At 41.7% G+C, this 19,848-nt stretch overlaps 5 protein-coding genes across 14 annotated transcripts in view; 4 read left to right on the top strand and 1 right to left on the bottom strand.

Moving 5' to 3' along the window:
* The first annotated feature begins 21 nt into the window (after positions 1-21).
* Positions 22-1,035, top strand: RpL29 (ribosomal protein L29). 3 transcript variants are annotated; one of them, XM_076372969.1, is made up of 4 exons: positions 22-228; positions 427-481; positions 677-741; positions 863-1,035. In XM_076372969.1, the coding sequence occupies exons 2-4, from the start codon at positions 445-447 to the stop codon at positions 986-988; spliced, it is 228 nt and encodes a 75-aa protein (XP_076229084.1). In that variant the 5' UTR covers positions 22-228; positions 427-444; the 3' UTR covers positions 989-1,035. The 3 variants fall into 3 exon arrangements, with proteins under 3 accessions (XP_076229084.1, XP_031832316.1, XP_031832317.1); XM_031976456.2 differs by having other exon boundaries at positions 50-216; XM_031976457.2 differs by having other exon boundaries at positions 203-345.
* A 152-nt stretch (positions 1,036-1,187) lies between these two features.
* Pmvk (Phosphomevalonate kinase) lies at positions 1,188-2,340 on the top strand. Its single transcript, XM_031976454.2, has 4 exons — positions 1,188-1,490; positions 1,569-1,774; positions 1,854-2,003; positions 2,120-2,340. Exons 1-4 carry the CDS (start codon positions 1,357-1,359, stop codon positions 2,239-2,241), a joined length of 612 nt encoding a protein of 203 aa, XP_031832314.1. The 5' UTR covers positions 1,188-1,356; the 3' UTR covers positions 2,242-2,340.
* DCP2 (decapping mRNA 2) lies at positions 2,259-5,540 on the top strand. Of its 3 annotated transcripts, XM_076372955.1 has the most exons (7): positions 2,259-2,404; positions 2,475-2,662; positions 2,746-2,992; positions 3,098-3,745; positions 3,875-4,064; positions 4,142-4,454; positions 4,524-5,540. In XM_076372955.1, the coding sequence occupies exons 3-7, from the start codon at positions 2,946-2,948 to the stop codon at positions 4,778-4,780; spliced, it is 1,455 nt and encodes a 484-aa protein (XP_076229070.1). In that variant the 5' UTR covers positions 2,259-2,404; positions 2,475-2,662; positions 2,746-2,945; the 3' UTR covers positions 4,781-5,540. The 3 variants fall into 3 exon arrangements, with proteins under 3 accessions (XP_076229070.1, XP_031832311.1, XP_031832312.1); XM_031976451.2 differs by having other exon boundaries at positions 2,475-2,992; XM_031976452.2 differs by lacking the exon at positions 2,259-2,404 and having other exon boundaries at positions 2,457-2,992.
* On the bottom strand, positions 5,328-6,921 carry Ho (heme oxygenase). The gene is made up of 3 exons (XM_031976453.2): positions 6,674-6,921; positions 6,166-6,364; positions 5,328-5,880 (listed from the first exon to the last, which is right to left on the bottom strand). The coding sequence occupies exons 1-3, from the start codon at positions 6,774-6,776 to the stop codon at positions 5,448-5,450; spliced, it is 735 nt and encodes a 244-aa protein (XP_031832313.1). The 5' UTR covers positions 6,777-6,921; the 3' UTR covers positions 5,328-5,447.
* A 4,677-nt stretch (positions 6,922-11,598) lies between these two features.
* LOC116426855 (uncharacterized) overlaps positions 11,599-19,848 on the top strand; it is a 33,499-nt gene continuing 25,249 nt past the window's right edge. Inside the window, exons 1-6 of one of the 6 annotated variants that reach the window (XM_076369340.1) lie at positions 11,599-12,325; positions 12,419-12,542; positions 13,043-13,255; positions 14,053-14,316; positions 19,472-19,570; positions 19,760-19,848. The exon at positions 19,760-19,848 is cut by the window's right edge and continues 84 nt beyond it. In XM_076369340.1, the coding sequence (XP_076225455.1) occupies positions 14,055-14,316; positions 19,472-19,570; positions 19,760-19,848 (450 nt within the window). In that variant the 5' untranslated portion in view covers positions 11,599-12,325; positions 12,419-12,542; positions 13,043-13,255; positions 14,053-14,054. The other 5 variants (XM_076369335.1, XM_076369342.1, XM_076369337.1 and 2 more) reach the window with 5 other exon arrangements.

The raw sequence follows: 19,848 nt of genomic DNA, 5'->3' as shown, positions 1-19,848 counted from the left end.
CTTGTCCCGTTCACCAAATTACGTCGGATCGTGAATCGATGGGGATTAGTTTTCTGACAAAAACAAGTCCAAACACGCTATAAATCGAATAACGAAGTCAGTAACTCGTCTGCGACGTTAGTTTAGAATTACCAAACAGTAATTGGCGCTGCTATCCACGCGGTTCTCTTTTCCTTCACGTGTCTCTTAGGGTTTCCGTGCTTGGCTGTATCTTTTGTAAGTACAAAGGTATCCGTGTAATCTATTCGGTACCTGTTACAGCATTATTCAGAAACCGATACAAAAAGTTGATAAAGTAGATTTTATAGCAATATTTTGTATTCGTTTTCAGTAATGTTTGAAACGGTATAATTTCATCTGAAGAAGCACATAACCTCGCGTGTGTCTGTAAATATGAATCTGTGTATGTGAATTATTATTTTTTAGATCGTGTAACAAGGAAATATGGCTAAATCTAAAAATCACACCAATCATAATCAGAGTGAGTATAATGAAAAATCTTAATAATATCGTTTCATTGGAAACGAATCTACAATCGATGTAACACATAATGAAAGACATAAGTCTTAAATGTAAGACTTATGTGTTCGATTGACTAATATTACGATTGTGCGTGTAGTATGATCGAATTTAATTAAGTGCCGGGTATAATATCACGTTTTATCGTTTTATATAGATCGCAAAGCTCATCGGAATGGTATCAAAAAGCCGAAACGTTATAGGCACGAGTCTACGCTTGGTGTAAGTTTCTTGTTTGTTAAATATTACACTCATTTTGCGTGATTATAAGAATTTTTTCTAAATATGATACAATATTGCTGACCGAAATCAGAAATATTTCTGTATAAATTAAACTTTGTAGATGGACTTAAAGTTCCTAAGGAATCAACGATTCGCTAAGAAACACAATCTAAAGCCAAAAGAACAGCTAAAGAGGGCAGAAAAACGCAAAGCGCTATGCGAAGCGCTTCGCGAAGTTAAGAAATAAGTTTATGTAACGATGAATTTATTATAATAAAAACTTGATAAACACTTTTTTTCTATTATATCTTTTCAACGTTAATTATTATTGTATTATCGTCTGGTGGTTGTCGTTTAAATTTGCACTGTCTGCTTACAAATTACATATATCCGAGTTGTGGAAAACATGAAACGTTCAGGAACGTTCGAAAATATTTTGGATAAACATTCAGAAAAAGTCGATGTAATGTATTCATTTTAGGAATACATGTAAATTTACGTATGAGCGTACTACGCGAGCAGATTTATGAGAGTTTTAAAGGCGGACAAATGAATAATCGCCTTCGGTCAATGTTCATAATTTGAATAATTCTTGTGATTTGTCTCGAGTTCAAAATGGCGGCCGGAAATGTTACACACAAGTACTGTTCAACAAATATTAAAAATTCTCTGAATCCACGAATAATTTTATTATTTAGTGGGAAAAGGAAATCTGGCAAGGATTTTATTACGAATATATTGCAGGAAAGGTAAAAAATTATTGATTGTACTAATTATAGTAAATTGTAGTAAAATTAGTCCAACATAATTAATATATATTTTTATAGAATTGGTTTTGATAGTAGCGTTATTATTAAATTATCAGGGCCAATTAAATCTCATTGGGCTAAATCTTTGAATCTCGATATCGATGAACTGTTGGGAGATGGAGAATATAAAGAAAATTACCGCCTTGAAATGGCTAAATGGGGTGAGAGTGTTAGAAACCAAGATTATGGTTATTTTTGTCGTGCAGCCATAGATATGTATAATGGTAAAGTATTGTATCTCCCTATTGTACTCGCATCTCCTTTTTGAACTATAATGTAATTTACGTATATCTACTTTCCTAGCACATGACAAACCAATATGGATAGTGAGTGATGTACGAAGGAAAACTGATATACAATGGTTTATGGAAAATTTTCAAGGCATAGCTAAAACAATTCGTATTGTATCGGATGATGATACAAGAAAAAAACGTGGATGGTTCTTTGTCCCAGGTAAATATAAAATGCACCATTTAACTGACAACATTTTCATATGTATGTTAAGTTAAAATTTTATTGTGTGTAATACGTTAGAATGCTTTAACTCTGATGTCACGTATTTTCTATAGGTATAGATGATTCGGAAACAGAGTGCAATTTGGATGATGTGTCTACCTGGGATTTGGAAGTTATAAATAACGACGATAATATAGATTCAGTGTTGCAGCAAGTATTAAAATTAATAAGCTAGCCGGTTAAACGAAAAATATTTCTACACATACGTGCACTTACGCGTGTATTGTCATAAATTTAAAAATAAATGAACTGTTTCTTCCTTTGAATAATGAAATGGAATTTCATGTTGACATTCTGCTGTTTTCTTATCACATCGGTATATTTCTCTTCGATACTTTGTAATTATAATTTTCTTATGTACTATTACCTAAAAATAACTACTATCTGTCTTATTAAAGCCCTATTCAGCTTCTTACAGAAAAGGTGTGTAAATCGGTGCCTGCAGGCACTCCAGTGACACTTTTCGTACGAAAAGTTACTAGCGTGAGGGGAGTAAGTCGGACATCTCTGTTACGGTTTGTTAGTTGGTAGAGTGTACACTCGATTACTCGTAATCGGGATTTTCGTGATTCATTATCGGCGACACAAAATTACAAGTACTTAAACGGTTGTTAGATAAGTACTATCTAGTTGAAATATTTGATTCTGTTCTCTATTCAATGTAAATAATCGTCATCAGATGGCGCAAGTTGACGAAGAAAGTCTGCGCAAATTAAGATTCAGAAGGCACGACTAACGTTGACATTTGATGCGAAATGATGTATACGATCCATTCATTTATTTCATAATCACGAATTTCCGTGGTGAAGAACGTCACGTTAAACGAATAACGTGGAACGATTCGTACAAAATTGTAGAACGGTGTCATTAACTTCTGAAATGGTGGATCACTCGCTACCATCGGACATTCTTGACGATCTTAGCAGGTTAACATTCGTGATTATTTAACTTACTTGCATATGTTTTATTGCATTACGTTTCTTATATATCGTTTAGTTTGATTTCAAGATCAACGTGTATTTTCTTTTTAGTCGATTTATCATCAATGTGCCCGAAGAAGAGCGAAAAGATTTAGTTCGAATATGTTTTCAAATTGAACTAGCTCACTGGTTCTATTTAGATTTCTATTGTACAGATGAAAATCCAAAACTCAGACCATGCAGTATGAGAGAGTTTGCTACGCACATTTTTTTCCACATACCGTTTTTAAAACCACACGTCGCTAATATAGATAACATTCTTGAACAATGGCGAGATTATAAACTAAATGTTCCCACATTTGGGGCTATCGTGTTGAATGAAAATTTAACCAAAGTACTGCTTGTACAAAGTTATTGGACAAAAAACAGTTGGAGCTTTCCTAAAGGCAAGGTCAATGCAGACGAGGATCCTTCTCGTTGCGCGGTGAGAGAAGTTTTGGAAGAGACTGGCTTTGACATTTCAAATTTGATAAATGAAAATGAGTATATTGAATTGATGATAAATGAACAATTTGTGAGATTATATATAATATGCGGTGTTCAAAAAGATACAAAATTTCAACCGAAAACAAGGAAGGAAATAAAAAATGTGAAATGGTTCTCTTTAGCAGATTTACCTAACAACAAGAAGGACATGACACCAAAAGTAAAAATAGGAGTTGGCCCAAATGCGTTTTTCATGGTAATTCCCTTCGTTAGGTGAGAGACATATCAAACAATTCAGTTGTCTCTTTTGTTTGAATTAAAGACGGAAGGGGGCATGGAAGTTGCAGAAACAAAATGTTTGCTAAAATATTTTCTAATGTTTTTGTATTCTGTTCTTTGTAGGAGAATGAGACGTTGGATACAAGAAAAACATTTGCGGGAAAAAAATATAAACACTGTACGAAGACACAGACACAAATCTCTTGGCGATGTCGAAACTGTTTCAAAAGGGAAACAGCAACAGCAACAACAACAGCAACAACAACAGCAACAGCAACAGCAACAGCAACAGCTACTTACTCATTCGGGTCAAGTAATTATGCTTCGCTGGTGACCAATTATAACAGTATCGCAAAATGTTCAGGATACGTATTTAAAAATTTGTTTTAGGGTGATATTCCAAGTATTAAAGACTTCATAAACTGTCGACAATCTAACACGTCACCCGTTCGGAGCAAAGTCTGGGTCAAGTGTCCACGGCGTATGTACGAGAATGTGTACGATAATAAAAGTACTACATCAAAAGCAGCGATCAAACGTAATTTATTCGGTGAACAAAACGAGGATGAAACTTCGACTACTCTCGCGAAACAACTAACGGAGAGTCCACGGTGTCGGCCAACCTGTGCATCTGTACTGATTCCTATCGTTAAGTCTTCAGAATATAACGAGTTTGATTATGAAACGCAAGAAATTGTAACAGGTGCGTGACGAAAAAATTGATTTAATTATTTGTTTTCTCACGTGTTAAACGAATACAATATTTTTCCAGATCAATTGTCTCAATCGCGGAAATCTCGAAATACCGAAATTTCAGAAGAAAATATAAAATCTTTATTATTTGACAAAGCAGCAAGCAAATTACCGACAGACTTAAAAACTGTATCTTCTCCATTCGTTGCGATGGATTATAGCGCACGATTCCTTCCGACGGACGATTTTGAAACACGGAAGTACTCCGCGCAGCTGTGTTCGATAATTTGGGAACACTTCAAGTTTGATAAACAAGCGATACTTAGTTGCTTATAAATTGATTTTACAGAAACGATTATTGTTTTTTTAAGGAAAAGGTAGAACCACAAATTTGTTCTACAAATCTATACTTATATAATTGTATTAACTTTTAATGGTATTTATGTAGATTTATGGATGATTACGTGTCAAAATTTCGAATCGAATATAATTTTAAACACTCGTAATCTCGTAACAGCATCTCGTTAGAATTGTATTTTGCTCTTGATTGGTCCAACAGTGTACGATAAGAACAATAATATAAAATGAACGAGGCGTTGATCTGTAATCGATATTAAGTATTTAACGGTTTTGTTTATTAATGACGCGTTTAAGATAACTCAAGTGCGATAAGAGAATGGTACACCTGTACAATTGTAAAGAATAACTTGAAATCGTTGCAGAGGGAACTACAGCGTTAAAAAATACTGTTCGTTTTATGTATAGTGATTTTTATGCGTGTAAAAAATTGTGCGTACATTGTATTCTTGGTAAGAAATTATTGCACAATAATATCAAACTAGCAAACGATGAGATTCGATGAGTTGTTGTTTTACACGAGACATTTAACGATCGAAGTATTTATTTGAAAACACAAATTTACTTCTCACATGAGAGAGAAACATTGTCAAAGATATGTATTACGATAGAATGTGCTGGGAAAGTGACGAGTAAACATTTTTTATTACTTGAAGAAAATGAGAACGATTAAAAGAATGAACGTGATAATAAGAATAAAGTACAATGCTTTTTTAAATATAACAGCACCTACACCCTGCACGCTTCTGATAATTTCATTATTTAATGCAAAAACCACTTTACTCTCTTCGATAAGTTTATTTTTCGTGTCCTCGTCCAACATGTCTGCAATCTTGTTCATCGTGTCGCGCATATTTTGCTTAAGTTCAAAGATATTACATTGAAAATCTGTAATGTTATTACCGACCGCGCGAATATTTTTAAACGGTAACACTTTTTGCGTGAGTTGCCGCTTTTTACGTAGAATAATTCCTCCGCTAAGAAGACCCATATACAGGTGGTAAATGTATGCTATCAGTAATGTAGGATCGGTATCTTCTATTTCCCTTAAATGCATCAAATATTTAACAACACTGTCCCTAAAGCATGAAACAATGTTAAACATGGACACTGAACGAAAGAAATTGAAGTTATTTAAGAGAGAAAGGAACACACGAATATAGAAATAATGAGCAACGACGATAATTGACTTTACATTGTTATAAAAATGAATATAATTTGTGCAGTAACAGAAGCGAGAAGAGCATGCGATTCTATAGAATACGAACATATTTACTAGTAAAATCCTGGCATAAGGAAATTATAAATACGTAAAATAAAATGTATTTGCATTTATAAAAAAAAGCGTTATAGTATGATAATACCTAGGGCTGTAGTTTTTCATCCAATCCTTTCCTAAATAAAAGTCTAGGTCACGTTCGAAGGCTTTTACACGAGAAAGTTTGTCAACTGGAAATAATCCTATTTTAGTAGTTTTCAATCTGATCATAGCACCTTCTAAATATCTGAAGATTTCATAAAATACTAAAAGACCATCTGCCCACACAGAATCATTGAGAAATCCTGTTGCAAGTAAAAGATACGTGAGAAAATTTCAGAGAAGAAAGATTTACAGATCCTGGTAGATTGTTACGATTACTTTGTTTTGTAAGGATCTCGAGGTATGTTGCGTATCGTTCAATACTATTATCAAACTACATTACACAAAGTATATTTCACTATATTAAGAAAAGATTTGAAAAAGGTGTTGAAAAGTAAAATTTGAATGTTGCGATCTAACGACTAATCTAAATTGCGAAGATATTGCACAGAAACGATGTAGTTTTGTAAAATGATAATAGTATTTTATCCAAAATGTGTAATTCGTCTTACCAAATGCTAATTTTGCATTCACTAAAGCGTCACTGACCGTATGAATTTCTCTCGTAGCTTTACGCATTTTCTTACAAAATGTATTTTCATCTTTGTTGGACATTTATATATGTAATTTCTATGTGTACAATGTATAGTTGTAATCAATGTTTTTAAATGACAGCGTTATCGAAATCACCATTTTACGTTTGACGTTTCGTAACTCGATTGCACCATAAAATAATGAAACGCGAAGAATGTAGAGTGGACAGTTTCGCCATCTAGTGAGAAAATCGACCTACACGTATATCGATATACGTATATCGATGTAATCTGTACCAGAGGCTTACGAGTGTTGCCGTAGATGGCTCAGCGTGTAATATTTCGTAGCTTAGTTGGTAATTTATCGGCTATATTTATTATTACTTTTACAGAGTAAAGACAAACGAATAAATGTTTACAAAAACTGAAAAGCATATTGTAAGATTGACAATCTTAGCAACGAAACACATATAACGATCGGTAAATGGGATAAGTCAATAAAGTAGGTTAAGAAGTTGGCCACTTCTAAAGAACAGCAAGTGAATACTAATAAAAATTGATGCAAGTAACAGAGTTGTTGGCGCACAATATCGATTCGCAAAATTGCACCGCAGAGGGGAACTGGAAATTGGAAGGGTCGAATACATTTGTAACATATGCATAGCGGGAAATGATATGGTTACTTCGTTTACTGGAGGGCATGTTCGAATCGTTGTTTGTCGCGGCGAATTATCAGAAAAAATCAGCGGAAATTTATAGACGATACTTTTTGTTTCCAATGAATATACGAATTATTGTTACATGTTCTACAGAGGTATCGTTAATTTCGTCGCTAAATAGGAAGAGTAAGTGTGCGGATCCATACGAGCAAAGAGACGTTCTCCAATGATCCGTAAAGAGTGAAATAACTGTATGGAATTTCGCAGGAAACAAGAATGGATCGGATACACAGCTGGGGCGGATTTCTGTGAAATATTAACGGCGATGGGTAGAATAGAATAGATGGTTATTTAATAGAATATACGTAGGTAGATTCGCGCGCAGCATTGGAACGATGGGTTTGTATTCAGACTCGGAAAGGCATTAAGCTTCTTCGACTGGAAATCTATCATTCGGCGGATTGCAATTAGGAAGTATAAAATATTCTTTTGTCGACTTCCTTAGCATCATTTTCCACCGATGAACCTGTAAAAAAGTCTCAAGATGGATGGAACTATAGGTGGAAAACGGCACAGGGAATCGATTGTCTACCGCATAAAACTCTTACGTAAACGACGAGATGGAGATTATTAGGGAGAGGTGTGCATTCATCTGTGGGAATTTCTGATATCGCTTATGGTGGTGTATTGTCCGCGTAAATTTCCGAATATTGGTTGCACCGAGTAGATCGAGTACATCGAATAGTGTAAAAAAGCCGAATGCTTCCGCGACGGCGGAACCATGATAGGATTGTTCGTCTTGCTATGAATTTGTTGGTTCTTCGCTCGATTGACACGATGGAAAAGTGAATCGGACAAGAGGGGAAAATCTGTTTGTTCGTTTTTACCGTGAGCTGATAATAGAGTTGTTGGCGGTGAATCGAAGTGACAGACTTTGCAGTAACAGTGCTGAAAGTGGTGTTGCAAAGGCGCACAAATAACGAACATGATAGAGGCACGGTAACATGTTCTTTCGCGGTGGTTGGCGATTCTCTGCGGATATGTGGATTTCCTATGGCACTAGGATATACAGTCGGTGTATATTGTAAGTGGCTGCGGTATTCGGCTAGTCAGATCGATGAGACGCCGTCGTCGTGGCGCCTCGTAAACGCCCCACCAGCTTCTGCCTCTTCCGATAAAATCAGTTTTTTGGGTTCACTAGAACATTTCGGATACTCGAATGTCTTCGTGTAACACCGCCGAATGCCTCCAACTGTAGCGTCCAACGTCACATGGTTGCTCGAATGCAATTATTCGGCGAGAAGCGAACGATTACGGCGCGATTCAAGCGGTAGAAGGAAGTAGGAAATAATTCGAAAGCATGCACCGCAAGTTTCTTTAATCGGGTCTAAAGGTCCGTCGAAGGAAAATAGATGAAGAAGTAATCAATTTATGGTCGGTTGTACAGGCATCGAGAGAGGCACATGTAAACGTGTTTTATCGCGAGAAAAGAATTCGAAATCTAGAGAAGGAGGCCACACGGGAATTGTTCTAGCTGCTGAAAGAATCGCGTCACTTGGTACGGAGCACGAGACAGCGAACGCGAAACGTACATACAGTAATTCGAACGATGTAATAACGAAACGTCGATGGAAGAATTCACTTGCTTACCAAGCATAAGCGGATGTAAGTGTACCGAACGGTTCCTGAACGAGAAAGTCTCGTGTTTCGTTATGCTTGGCCAGGCTTTCGGTCGCGGATTTGATAATTAATATTTGAATCGCGCTAAGAGCAGGCAGAAGCTTCGATGCGTATTTATGCCAACCATTTATGCCAACGACTTATACCATGCGTAAGTCGAGTGTTTACTCGCCGCGGGAACGTCATCTAACGGAGAAACTATCGTGCCCGTATAATGCGATTGGTAATACGTGTGAAATCGATAAAATTGCTTATAACGTTCGATCGCGGTGCAATGCACCGATGATACTTGTACTGCGAAAGAAACGTTACGTTTCTGGTAAGCGTTGGAAATTCCGTTTCCACGATGGGGATACACTCGAGATATAATACATCTGCAATGCAGGCGTTCACCGAACAAGTTGAGGAATTCTTTGAGCGGTCACCAAGTATCGTTCCGTTCTCCTTGTTTTATTGCGCACACTGGACACTTGTTAACTGCAGCCGTGTGCTGCGTTGTTTCGCATTTCCGCATATGCATTTGATACTTTCGCCCGAGTAAGCTTCTGCCGGACGAGTACGCGTGGCTTCCGAAAGGGTATACGCGTCGTCGTTACGTCCTGCGTAGGTCCTACACATTTGCAATCCGACACGATCGCGTTGGGCAGACGGAATGGGGAACGGGATACGGGGTGAAGCGCAGTAACGGTAAAAGATGGTGTTTTGGGTGTGTTCAACTCGATAAGATGTTTCTATATTTTGGTTTCCGATGTTCTTAACACGGTTAGTAAAGGGGTGCCGGTCAATACTAGCGCCGCGCACTACGGCTACTACTGTGAAAGTTCCAGCTCGTGTCCTGATCGGGCTTGATCGAATCCGAACTAAAGGAAAAAGGAAAGCAGCGGAATAAGAATGTTCATGAGAATCAAGGGAAACACAAATGCGGAACAGTCTTGTTCGAAAATGATGAATTCGAGGAATTTCACTGATATCGATATCGGTATTTGATTAATTGTCGCATTTCGCGTAGTAGTTTCCGGTTGCTTTTCCTTTGAATTAACCATGAGAAAACGGTTACATCTCGATGTCTAATCTCTCTTGATGATACATCGATTGAATAATGTTTTCATTACAAGACATTTCTAGAATAAAGTGTACTGTAAGGAACGTGTACTGGTTCGTTACTGGACTGTGAGTGTGAATTGCACTGCGGCAATACAGGATGTTTACGAATCGACAAATCGGCCTTACGATCCCCATAAATATCTTGATCGCAGCGCGATTCGCCTCTGCAGTGACACTAATTTCAGCAGACGTACAGTGAACGTAAATCATAAATAATATTGCCGTGGTGTAAAACACGAGGACTATGCGGCTAGTATAGGTATAGATCGAAAAATCCCAGGAAAATGTACGCAAATGCCAGATATCTCGGACGGCCGATTCGTAATTATCATTGAACCGCAGGTTGATTTCTAGCGCAAAACTCGCCGACCGTTCAAAGCAGGTACAACTGCTGTAAAGGATTCGTAAAATTGCGATTGAATATGATAAGCGTAACAAAGCGTATTTATGCCGTGTCGAGAGCTGTATCGTCTGCACAGTTGTCCATTGGAATAAGAAAGTACGTGGAACGTTTCCACTAAATGTTTCTAAATCCGATAGAAAAATATTCGTTTTCGAGCCGAGGACAACAGACGGGGTGCATGTAAGCGTAACGAAAAGAAAATATCCTCGCGCCGTTCGCTCATCTGTGAGGTTACTAACCCAAAAACTGTGGCAGAAACAGCGATGGCGTCGCGTGTACCCACATGCATGCACGTGTAATGTACCGATGTATCGGTGGAACAACGGTTTTTAAAGGAATTTAAAGGGTACGAATTTAAAGGGACCAAGGTACGATTACCCGTAATATTTTCCATAGAAGACAGAGCGTCGACAGGAATCTTGCGAATAATCTTGCAAGTTCGATTAGCAGGTAACAACGAAACATGGGAAATTCAGATGAAACTTGACGTTTCGGGTTTGAGAAGTAACGTGGAATTTCTGGTTTGTCGTTAAAATGTACCTGCCGGTGCGATGGCAGGTCTTTGTATCGCGTGTTACTCGACCGGCCATTATTTCGCCTAGTAACATTTTTCCTCGAGTAATCGGTCTTGCACTGCAGAATGCGGCCCCGAAGTCTCGGCGGTTTCTCGTTGTTCGTTTCGCACTCGTTTCCGGTGCAAGTCCTTTCCCTCGGTACCGGCAGCTTCTGACGAGGCGAGGCGACGCGACGCGACGCGACGCGACGCGACGCGTCACGACGCTGCTTCGCCGCGCCGGCCGGCTTGCCGGTTCCGTGTCATAGCCGGGGTTACGCATACATACGCTGCGCCAGCAGTGGCTCATCCCTAGGCGGTGTACGTGTACCTGTTCATAGGTGTGCATGCGTGGTTCCTCCTTCATACATCCAACCGTATCTCCACGTTCGCGTTGCACCGTTTTCGACGATGCGACGGTGTGGCGTTTTAAACCAAGGAGGTTGTGGAAGTAGCGTCTGAACTGCGCGAGTCGAGTAATCGAGTCGGCGCGACGGCGCAACGTTAGTGGGGATACTGGAACGATCGCAAGGAAGGGGGTGCTTTTGTGTGCCAGCGATGCAGGCTATCGTCAAGTTCGTCAGAGAGCCGGCAGCCCGCAACGCGAGTGTTGCTGCCGAGTACATCTAGTTCTATCGTTGCTCGGGACGCAGGGAGAAGAGACAGAAATTCGTGAATCGTAGCTCACATACAAGTTCGTCAGAAGAGAAACGTCGTTTCTATTCCTTACATTGGAGTCTCTCGCATACGTTTCCTTTAGTATTCATCGCCTCGATCAGCATTTAGTGTACCGACCCTTCGACTCATCTTTTACGGGAGAAACACCAGCCTCCTGTCATTTACCCTTTATTCCTTTTTTATCGTTCCTTTTTATTCTGTCTCTCTGTCTCTATCTCTCTCCCTCTCTCTCACACGTACACACTCGCTCACACACGGAACACGGCACGCGCTCCCAGCCAAACACGAACACGCGAACACAAACCCACGTAGGGCAGAGAGATACGGCATACACACGTACATATATCCACATATTCTCTCTTTGTCGCCGTCTCTCCCTCCCTTCCGCCCCTTTTCCTTATCCATCTCATACATAGATTCGCACATACACACATACACATACACACACACACACTCTCTCTCTCTCTCTCCTCTCTCTCTCTCTCTCTCTCTCTCTCTCTCTCTCTCCCTTTTGCTCTGCCTATGCACGCGCCACGGTACACGAAAAGGACAAGGTGAGTCGGGTGGAGCGATTCCAAGCTTAGACGAGAAAGCAGACCGCTGCGAGACGAACTGTATTCGATTTAAACTCGGACTTTCTTCGGCAGACGCTTTGCTCTCGCTCGTGTGTTACACTTCCTGCAGAAGGAGGAGGAGGAGCCTTTTACAATATATATCGAGAAGCTGGAAATTTAAGAGGGAGAGTAGACGGGAGCAAGCAGACGTAGAGAGGTAAGCCACGTATGTATCTTTCTGACATCGATTCTTATGCGATTCGCATTCTTTCGAATGAACGTCGCACAGCGAATTTCGACGAATCTTCAGACTCGTAAGACCGTATAGATTGTATCGACTTATCGGGTGGTGTTCGGAGAGGGTTGCTGCTAGAGGGGTGCACCGCAGTGTCGGTATCTACTCGATAGCAACGATCGTTCGACTTTTCTCTTCGGCGTTCCAACATTCAAAGAAATATTAGACGCGTTCGAATTCACGAGTTAAATTCCGTTGGTCGTTTCTGTATTGTACACAGGGGATTTCGAATAAGTATAAGGTACATCGATAAGCCTGCAGCAGTGCGGAATTTCAGGGAAATCGGAGATTCGGTGTATCGGATCAGCTTCTGGTTGGAATCGCGAGAATTCTTGATCGTCGTGCCCATTGCGAAATTGAAATTTGTCGAAAACCAAGCGAGATCGATAAGTGAAAATAAATATTTCTGTCCTGTTTTCTAGTCGGTCGGCCAGAATTTGGATCAATGATCTAAGGCTGTTGCGGAGAGTCTCGGGTCCTGCGCACTGGACGATAGGACATAGCCCTAGCGCTTTTCAGGGAAAAGGGTCGTGCAGATCCTGCGCAATATTAAACGTCAAAGTTGTCCGCATGAAATCGTGGTAGGACAACGCGGTGACATCCTTGTGCGATTTCTTCGAAATTTTCTTGCCTCGGTAACGTTCCGACATCAATCCAGTATTAGATTTCACTCCTTGTTCATTTACTTCGAAAGGATGCGATGCATCGATCCGACCAGAGAAATAACCTGCCGTAACCGTAATTCTTATCCGCATCGCCAGTGTTGGAATGTACGAATTTCGTTTAAATATCGTTACGACGAATCGAGACGAGGGTTATATATGTCGGCCGGCACAGAATTGACACATATCGAATTTTCAAAAGAGGATCGATACAGCTTCCCATTTAACGTTTTACAGTCGTCACTACTACTGCTTTCGAACGTACACTTCTCGAACGAAGAATTCAGTGGCAATTGCTCGATCGGTGAACCAGTGGACGGATAAAGTATCGATAGATGCGTACGCGATGCGTGCAACGAGTAGCTATCTAATTTCTATAGAATAATACGAACGATCGATCGGATAAGAAGCATAACGATACTAATAAGAATCGGACGACACGAGAACGAGGGGGGAGAGGGATCAAGTACGAATTTTCCTCTTTTCGAACGCTGCTAGTGGAAAGATGATGTCATGTGTCAGACACGGCAAGAAGCAGTGACAGTGGTTGGTGCGCGTGCGATAATCGGACGTTTTTCCTCAAGGTGTAGAGTCAGTTCAATCTAATCGTCGATTCTTCAAATATTCCGTTCGTGTGACGATCATGAAGTAACATCTCCCAGGAGGTGTCTTCTCCCTGCTCTCTGTGGGAAAAAGTTGGAACGAGGATAAAAACGAAATGTAGGCTTCGACCCGAAGATTAATTACTCGTGTGTTTGATTTTTTCTTAGTAATGAGTGCCACGGATCCTACCGGTGAAGGTGGAGGAGGAGGAGGAGGAGGAGGAGGAGGAGGGGACGAAACCACTACAACATCGCCGTCGAATGTTGAACAGAATATGTCTCCGGTTACTCCGGTGACCGGCAGTGTAATGCCACCGGGATCTCAGCAGCATCCACCGCCGTCGCCTTTAAGTGGTTGCTACCTTCTCGTCGTGCTTCCAGAACCTCACACCGCGCAACACAAAGATCTCATTCTGAATCGTCTTTCGAAAGGTAAGTGTCTCCGCTCCTGCTTTATACTCTTGTTCGTTGGCAAGCATTGGCAAGAAGAAATATCGATTTTACGCAACGGATAGTACCTATGCAACATAATATATAATACATAATATATTAGATAAGCATATAGAAACACGCAAATACGATCCTCGCGCATTATTAGCCACAATGATTGCTGTTACGATTATACGCGGGCTCGTTACGTGTTACTTCCACGCGTGGTATCAGGTGGTAACGGTTCTTCTTCGGTGTGCGTACATATTCCTTCCGATTTATCGGGCGGACTTACCTAGCAACTTCCCAAGTTCCGCTTGTTGCTAGGCGGAGTTTGTGCGCGGACGTTGGTTAGATAGAGAAAATTGGGCGGCAGGTAGTTTGTTGGCTCGTTGGTTATCGGCGAGTCGTTGATCGCCGGTTTGAGATCGATCGCGGGCACGATCGAACCGGATCGTTACAGGATCGTTACAGGAGGAAAAAGGCAAAAGTTTTTTCATCGAAGACGCGACGAAGTACTCGGGCAACTTTAACGTTCGACGAAATGGGCAGACGAGTCGAATTCCCTTAATTTCTTAGAATGTCGAATCTCGGATGGGGTGGGGAAAATAAAAGAAATTGTAGGAGGTGGAAAAGTGTGTGTAGCGAAAGGTTGGCGCGGCATGCGCATGTTGGTACCAGTCCACAGTCATCCCCGCAGTCCCCAGAACTTGGATCAATAATCCATCCACTCGGTTGGTAGTGAAAACTGTCGCTAAGCCAAAATGACGACATTATTTCGTCACCCTTTTCCGCGGTTGAGCGCGCAATGATTCCATGCACGCGTGTAACGAAAGCGACGCAGAGGGTGGAAAATGGGAAAGAAGCGGAGGCGTACGAGCAGGCTGCCGTCAGTTGAGAAAGAATCGAGGAAAATGATAGAATAACGAAACTAGGCGCGAAGAAATGGATTAGCAAAAAGGGGCGGAGGGGGAAGGAAGAGAATGGAGAAGAAGGAGGAGGCGGCAGGGGGAGCTGCAGGAGGGGGAGGAGTAAGAGGAGAACTAAGAGGAGGAGGAGGAGGAGGAGGAGGCGCAGGATGAAGAAAATTCGGAGTAACATGATTAGCGTACAGGCCATTCGAAAGTTATTGATTAGCTGGAGCGATGCATGCGAGAATTAAGTCGCGCTCTACAAGACGAATAATTCGTAGATATATCGAGAGGCTCGATTCCTTCAAGTAATTGCTCGACTAGAATATTACGCCTGCGACGAAAATGCTGATCGATTCAACGCGTACGCGTGTGTTCCCGTACCGATCGTTTCGTATGCGACGGACACAATGGAACGTGCTAACCAACGAGCAGCAAGTTTCGTGAGTATGACTCACATTCGAACCCTCGGAAATGATTACGAGGCAAGGTAGGAACGGCTCGCGGGTATGCGGTTCGAAAAATTTCACTGATTTAACCGGTAGCGAGCGCAGTAGGCCGCTACGAAATGTTTCTAGTATTTTGGACGACTCACCGGTGAATCGGCGTTCGGCAACGCGATCGGATAAGACTGATACGATGATGCCGCGCGAGTCAGTGAACGCGTGTACATGTATTCGCGGATATTGCACGAGTATCGACACATACGCAAGGTAGGAAGGCATACTTGTCGGCATGAATCATGATTGAGGACGTGGGGAGCATCGAGAAAGTTGGAGTTACACGATGCTTGTAATATCCGGAAGGTCTCTCGTATGGAGGGATCCGTTGGAGATTACACTCGCGGCATGTACATGCACGCGCGTACACATGAATATGCTCGCACGGTGCACGCACGGTGCACGCATGGATGTGCGCGCAGATGTTGGAAACGGTTTGAGAATTTCGGAAAATTACATGGATTTCGCGAGGCGATCCGACGCGGACGCGAAACTTTCTGGAAATCTATACGTGTGCGTTCCAGTGTTCAAGACGGACGAAATCTTTTTCAACGACGTCGTACTACCGTGCCGAATGAAACGTCGCCGTTGCGTTCGAGCCTCGAATGTTTGTTAGATTTCGTGTAGAACGATGATACGATGTTCGGTAAACGTTCACGGCTACCGTTATAGTTTCCTCGTACGTGCAACTGAATATAGTGTGTCTAATTTTACCACGGCATTCGCCAGTGATTTGCTCTCTCGCGCATCGTGCTCTTCGAGTCGTGAAACTCCGTTTCACGATTACCTTGTTCTTGAACCTGACCCCTAGAGTAACCCGCGGATCTTACTTGTCGAGTGACAAATTTTTATTCGAAGGTTTCTCGCTGCGTTCGCTTTCATTTTGATAATATTGAAAGCAACTGTTCGCGAAGCACGATGCATAGGTATCGGTACATGGGAACGAACGAATATCGTTTCTGTGGTAGTTTTATGTTTCGAAGGAGAACGTTATCGGCGTTTTCCGATTCCATTCGAGTCTCGGTTTGAAACGTCATGACGGACGCGAAACAAATGGACAGGCGCCGATCGTTTCGTGGTTATTTCTTGGTGATCTGTGCCAGTCGATAGGAATGTTTAACGACACGCTTCGCTCGCAAACTTGACTCGAGTTAACTCAAGTTAATTCTTAACTTTCGATAATATCTTTGACAAACCAGTTGGATCGGGTCTTCGCCCTGGTCTTGAACGTACATGTATAAATAGCTACGCTTACGAGCATAGGTCGATTTCTCTATACCTACTGTTCTACAAAGACCGTACATAGCCCTTTCGAATAATGCTTATCGATTATGATTACGCTTCGGGTGTGCCCACATTTCCGTAATGTTTCAACCAGGCTCGATGTACACCGATGTCGTGTATCAGTTTTTAGTACGATAACATTAGTTTTTACAAATAACGTTTCCCATTGGTAGTACCGACGTTAAATAACGACGACGGCCACGGCGATCACAGTCACGACGGCTACGACTACGACTACGACGACTACGACGGCGACGACGACGATAGCGGCGATTAGAACTGATTAGAAGAACGGCTCGTCGTCGACCTCGTTCGAGGCCGAGTGTTTCTTTTTTCTCGACAAGTGAATTGCGGGGCAACGTCAGCAATTTTTGAAGAATCTTTTTGACCCCTTTTAAACGACGAAAGGTTTCCTCGGGGTTTGTTCAGTAGCGTGCACTTGTTATTACTGAACGCATCGCGCGATAACGATTAGGCCGAATTTTCTTGTAGCGAGTAATCTTGAATGATTTTCGTGTAACGCTTCTCGGGAGACGGTTGATTTCGAGTTGTAAATTGGACGCGTAAATCGGTTGATCGGTCGAGCAAATACGCGGGCGACTCAGTTGCGTGAAAGACAACGGAAAACTGCGTCTAAACATAGTTTGGGCAAACCCCTAACGTTTCGGGTATCCGTCGTCAAGCGAGAGAAAAGGAAAACGAAGGAAAGAAAGTCGATGCAAATCGAGAAACGAGATGGAAAGGAATACGCGCGTGGCTCTAAGGGACGCTATGTTAGAGGTGGGGTAAATGCTCCGACGAAGAAACCGACGATTTTGTCTATATTTAACTCGCTATATTCACCACACTGTTTTTAAGTACTGCCTAGGTAGCTACATACCACATATACCGACACGTGTGTACGTGGAATATATTCTATAGGTATTGTACCGGCGGCGTTGCTGCGAGCGAATCAAAGTGAACTTTTTACTGTTACGATTAGCGTTCTCGTAGATTAGACGGACACCGGGAATGAGTTTAAACCAGGCCGGGAGTCGAGCAATATCCGCGTACGCGAATATTTCTGACAAAGAAAATGTGTTTAGGGGTCGTAAAGTATTAAAGGGCACTCTCTCCCCCGTCCTCTTTCTCTTACGTGTGCGGCAAGGCTTCTCTTCTATCACCTCCAGGGCTTCCGATCAATTTGACATAGGGAGCTTGCTGGTTCTGTGGCTCGATAGACTCATTTAAATGGTTCACGATACTCCTAATCATATATCCGCGGTCATTTAACCATCAGAATATTCCGTCAGTCGTTACGAGCACGTTACGCGTGCATACATGGCTACCTATATATTTATTACATGCGTTGCACTTGCGCATATCAGATGGTACGTGGATAATAAATCAAATATAATTCTCCCTTCTATGGAAAGCGATGCTTGCTTCGAATCTTCTCAAGTGGATTTACATCGTTTTTCGCATCGATTCGATAGCGACTCGATTCGCACCTTTGATTCGTTCCTTTCCTTACGGTCTTGTGCGCAGCACGCATCGTATAAGCTGCTGTCATTCGATATTTTGTCTCGAGTATACGCATACAAGTGTGCAATGTCGCTGCAAATTTACTGTCGAAATAAAAGCGACGAAACTTCCTAGCTGAGATCTGGCTCTCGTAGCTTTCGTCTCGCGAGCAAGTGCGCGAAAACAGATGAAACGTAGTCGCATAGGTAGACGGGAATAGAGAGAGAGAGAGAGAGAGAATACAGAGAAGTGGGTGCACAGGATACGCAACGATCGATTGATGGCTACTACAGAATCAACCACGTGACGGGGTGCGGTATTCGTGACGTCACGGAACGACTTTTCCCGTTTCCAGTTTATCGTTGTTTGTAATTTCATTTCACTTTGAACTTGTACTTTGAACATTTAGTTGCTGGAATATCGGTTGATTGCGATACCATTACTCTAGCCTTTCTAGCCTCATCTTTCTACCCTTTCCCTCGGTTTCTATACCCGCTCCGTTCACGTGGTAAACAATAATGAGAGATTCAGCCATAAACGTATATCCGTTGAGTACGCGCATCGTTAGCCATGGTTAACGGTTTGTTAGCTTGGCGTAGACTTCGCGTAGATTTCGCGTAGATCTGATTCTTAAAACCAAGTATGAAGAAACGATTCTCGTCTTCTTAACCTTACCCTTACGTTACTTGACCCTGACAATTGAATAGCCGTCGCTTTATGAAGCCAGCGTAGTGCAGTCTCTTGGGTGGTTGTGCTTGGTTATGACCCATTACATTGTATCGGCGTCGTTCTAGGTCGTGATAATAATCAAGTTACCATCGAAATATCGTGTAATAGCACCTTTCATCGTTCCATGCGTGTAATGCCAAGACAACTGGTAATATTATACATAATATTCGCACGACTCGCGACTATACGAGCATTGTATTATAGCGAACCTCGTTCTTCACGTTGTTTCAGGATTCCTGTCGTGGGACAAGGACAGCTGTCACGTAGACTTGGAGAAAGAATTATTGGCCTTGGTAGCACAAGCCCCGGAGGGTGAAGAAGCTCGAAACGGTACTCGATATTTACGTGATATTTCTCCTCATTAGATAAATCTGTAACCTTAGTTGGCTAACGAGTTTGAACAATCTGCGAATCGTTACGCTCGTGCGTCCGTTCTCGATGAACGAGCGCTCGAACGATACGTATCGCAGGTGGCTGTGCCGTAGATGGTTTAATCGAACGGAACGAATGAAATTTCAGGCGAACGACTGATTCAATACGCTACCGAGAATCTTGTTACGGAAGTTCTGATCCACCCGCAGACGAACACGTTGTTACAATGCATCCGT

This window comes from Nomia melanderi, chromosome 1, assembly GCF_051020985.1.
Source record: "Nomia melanderi isolate GNS246 chromosome 1, iyNomMela1, whole genome shotgun sequence".
In the NCBI taxonomy this organism is placed as follows: domain Eukaryota; kingdom Metazoa; phylum Arthropoda; class Insecta; order Hymenoptera; family Halictidae; genus Nomia; species Nomia melanderi.
Note: the sequence above shows the minus strand (reverse complement) of the source record. Positions and strands in the feature narration are given on the sequence as shown.

Excerpts from the sequence above, each read along its gene's own strand:
- RpL29 (XM_076372969.1), top strand. The coding sequence starts at position 445 with ATGGCTAAATCTAAAAATCACACCAATCATAATCAGA. Across the intron at positions 482-676 it reads TCACACCAATCATAATCAGA|ATCGCAAAGCTCATCGGAAT; the intron begins GTGAGTATAATG and ends CGTTTTATATAG. Across the intron at positions 742-862 it reads GGCACGAGTCTACGCTTGGT|ATGGACTTAAAGTTCCTAAG; the intron begins GTAAGTTTCTTG and ends TAAACTTTGTAG.
- Pmvk (XM_031976454.2), top strand. The coding sequence starts at position 1,357 with ATGGCGGCCGGAAATGTTACACACAAGTACTGTTCAACAAATATTAAA. Across the intron at positions 1,491-1,568 it reads ACGAATATATTGCAGGAAAG|AATTGGTTTTGATAGTAGCG; the intron begins GTAAAAAATTAT and ends ATATTTTTATAG. Across the intron at positions 1,775-1,853 it reads AGCCATAGATATGTATAATG|CACATGACAAACCAATATGG; the intron begins GTAAAGTATTGT and ends CTACTTTCCTAG.
- DCP2 (XM_076372955.1), top strand. The coding sequence starts at position 2,946 with ATGGTGGATCACTCGCTACCATCGGACATTCTTGACGATCTTAGCAG. Across the intron at positions 4,065-4,141 it reads TACTTACTCATTCGGGTCAA|GGTGATATTCCAAGTATTAA; the intron begins GTAATTATGCTT and ends AATTTGTTTTAG. Across the intron at positions 4,455-4,523 it reads AACGCAAGAAATTGTAACAG|ATCAATTGTCTCAATCGCGG; the intron begins GTGCGTGACGAA and ends ATATTTTTCCAG.
- Ho (XM_031976453.2), bottom strand. The coding sequence starts at position 6,776 with ATGTCCAACAAAGATGAAAATACATTTTGTAAGAAAATGCGTAAAGCT. Across the intron at positions 6,365-6,673 it reads GAATGCAAAATTAGCATTTG|GATTTCTCAATGATTCTGTG; the intron begins GTAAGACGAATT and ends TACTTGCAACAG. Across the intron at positions 5,881-6,165 it reads ATGAAAAACTACAGCCCTAG|GGACAGTGTTGTTAAATATT; the intron begins GTATTATCATAC and ends TTCATGCTTTAG.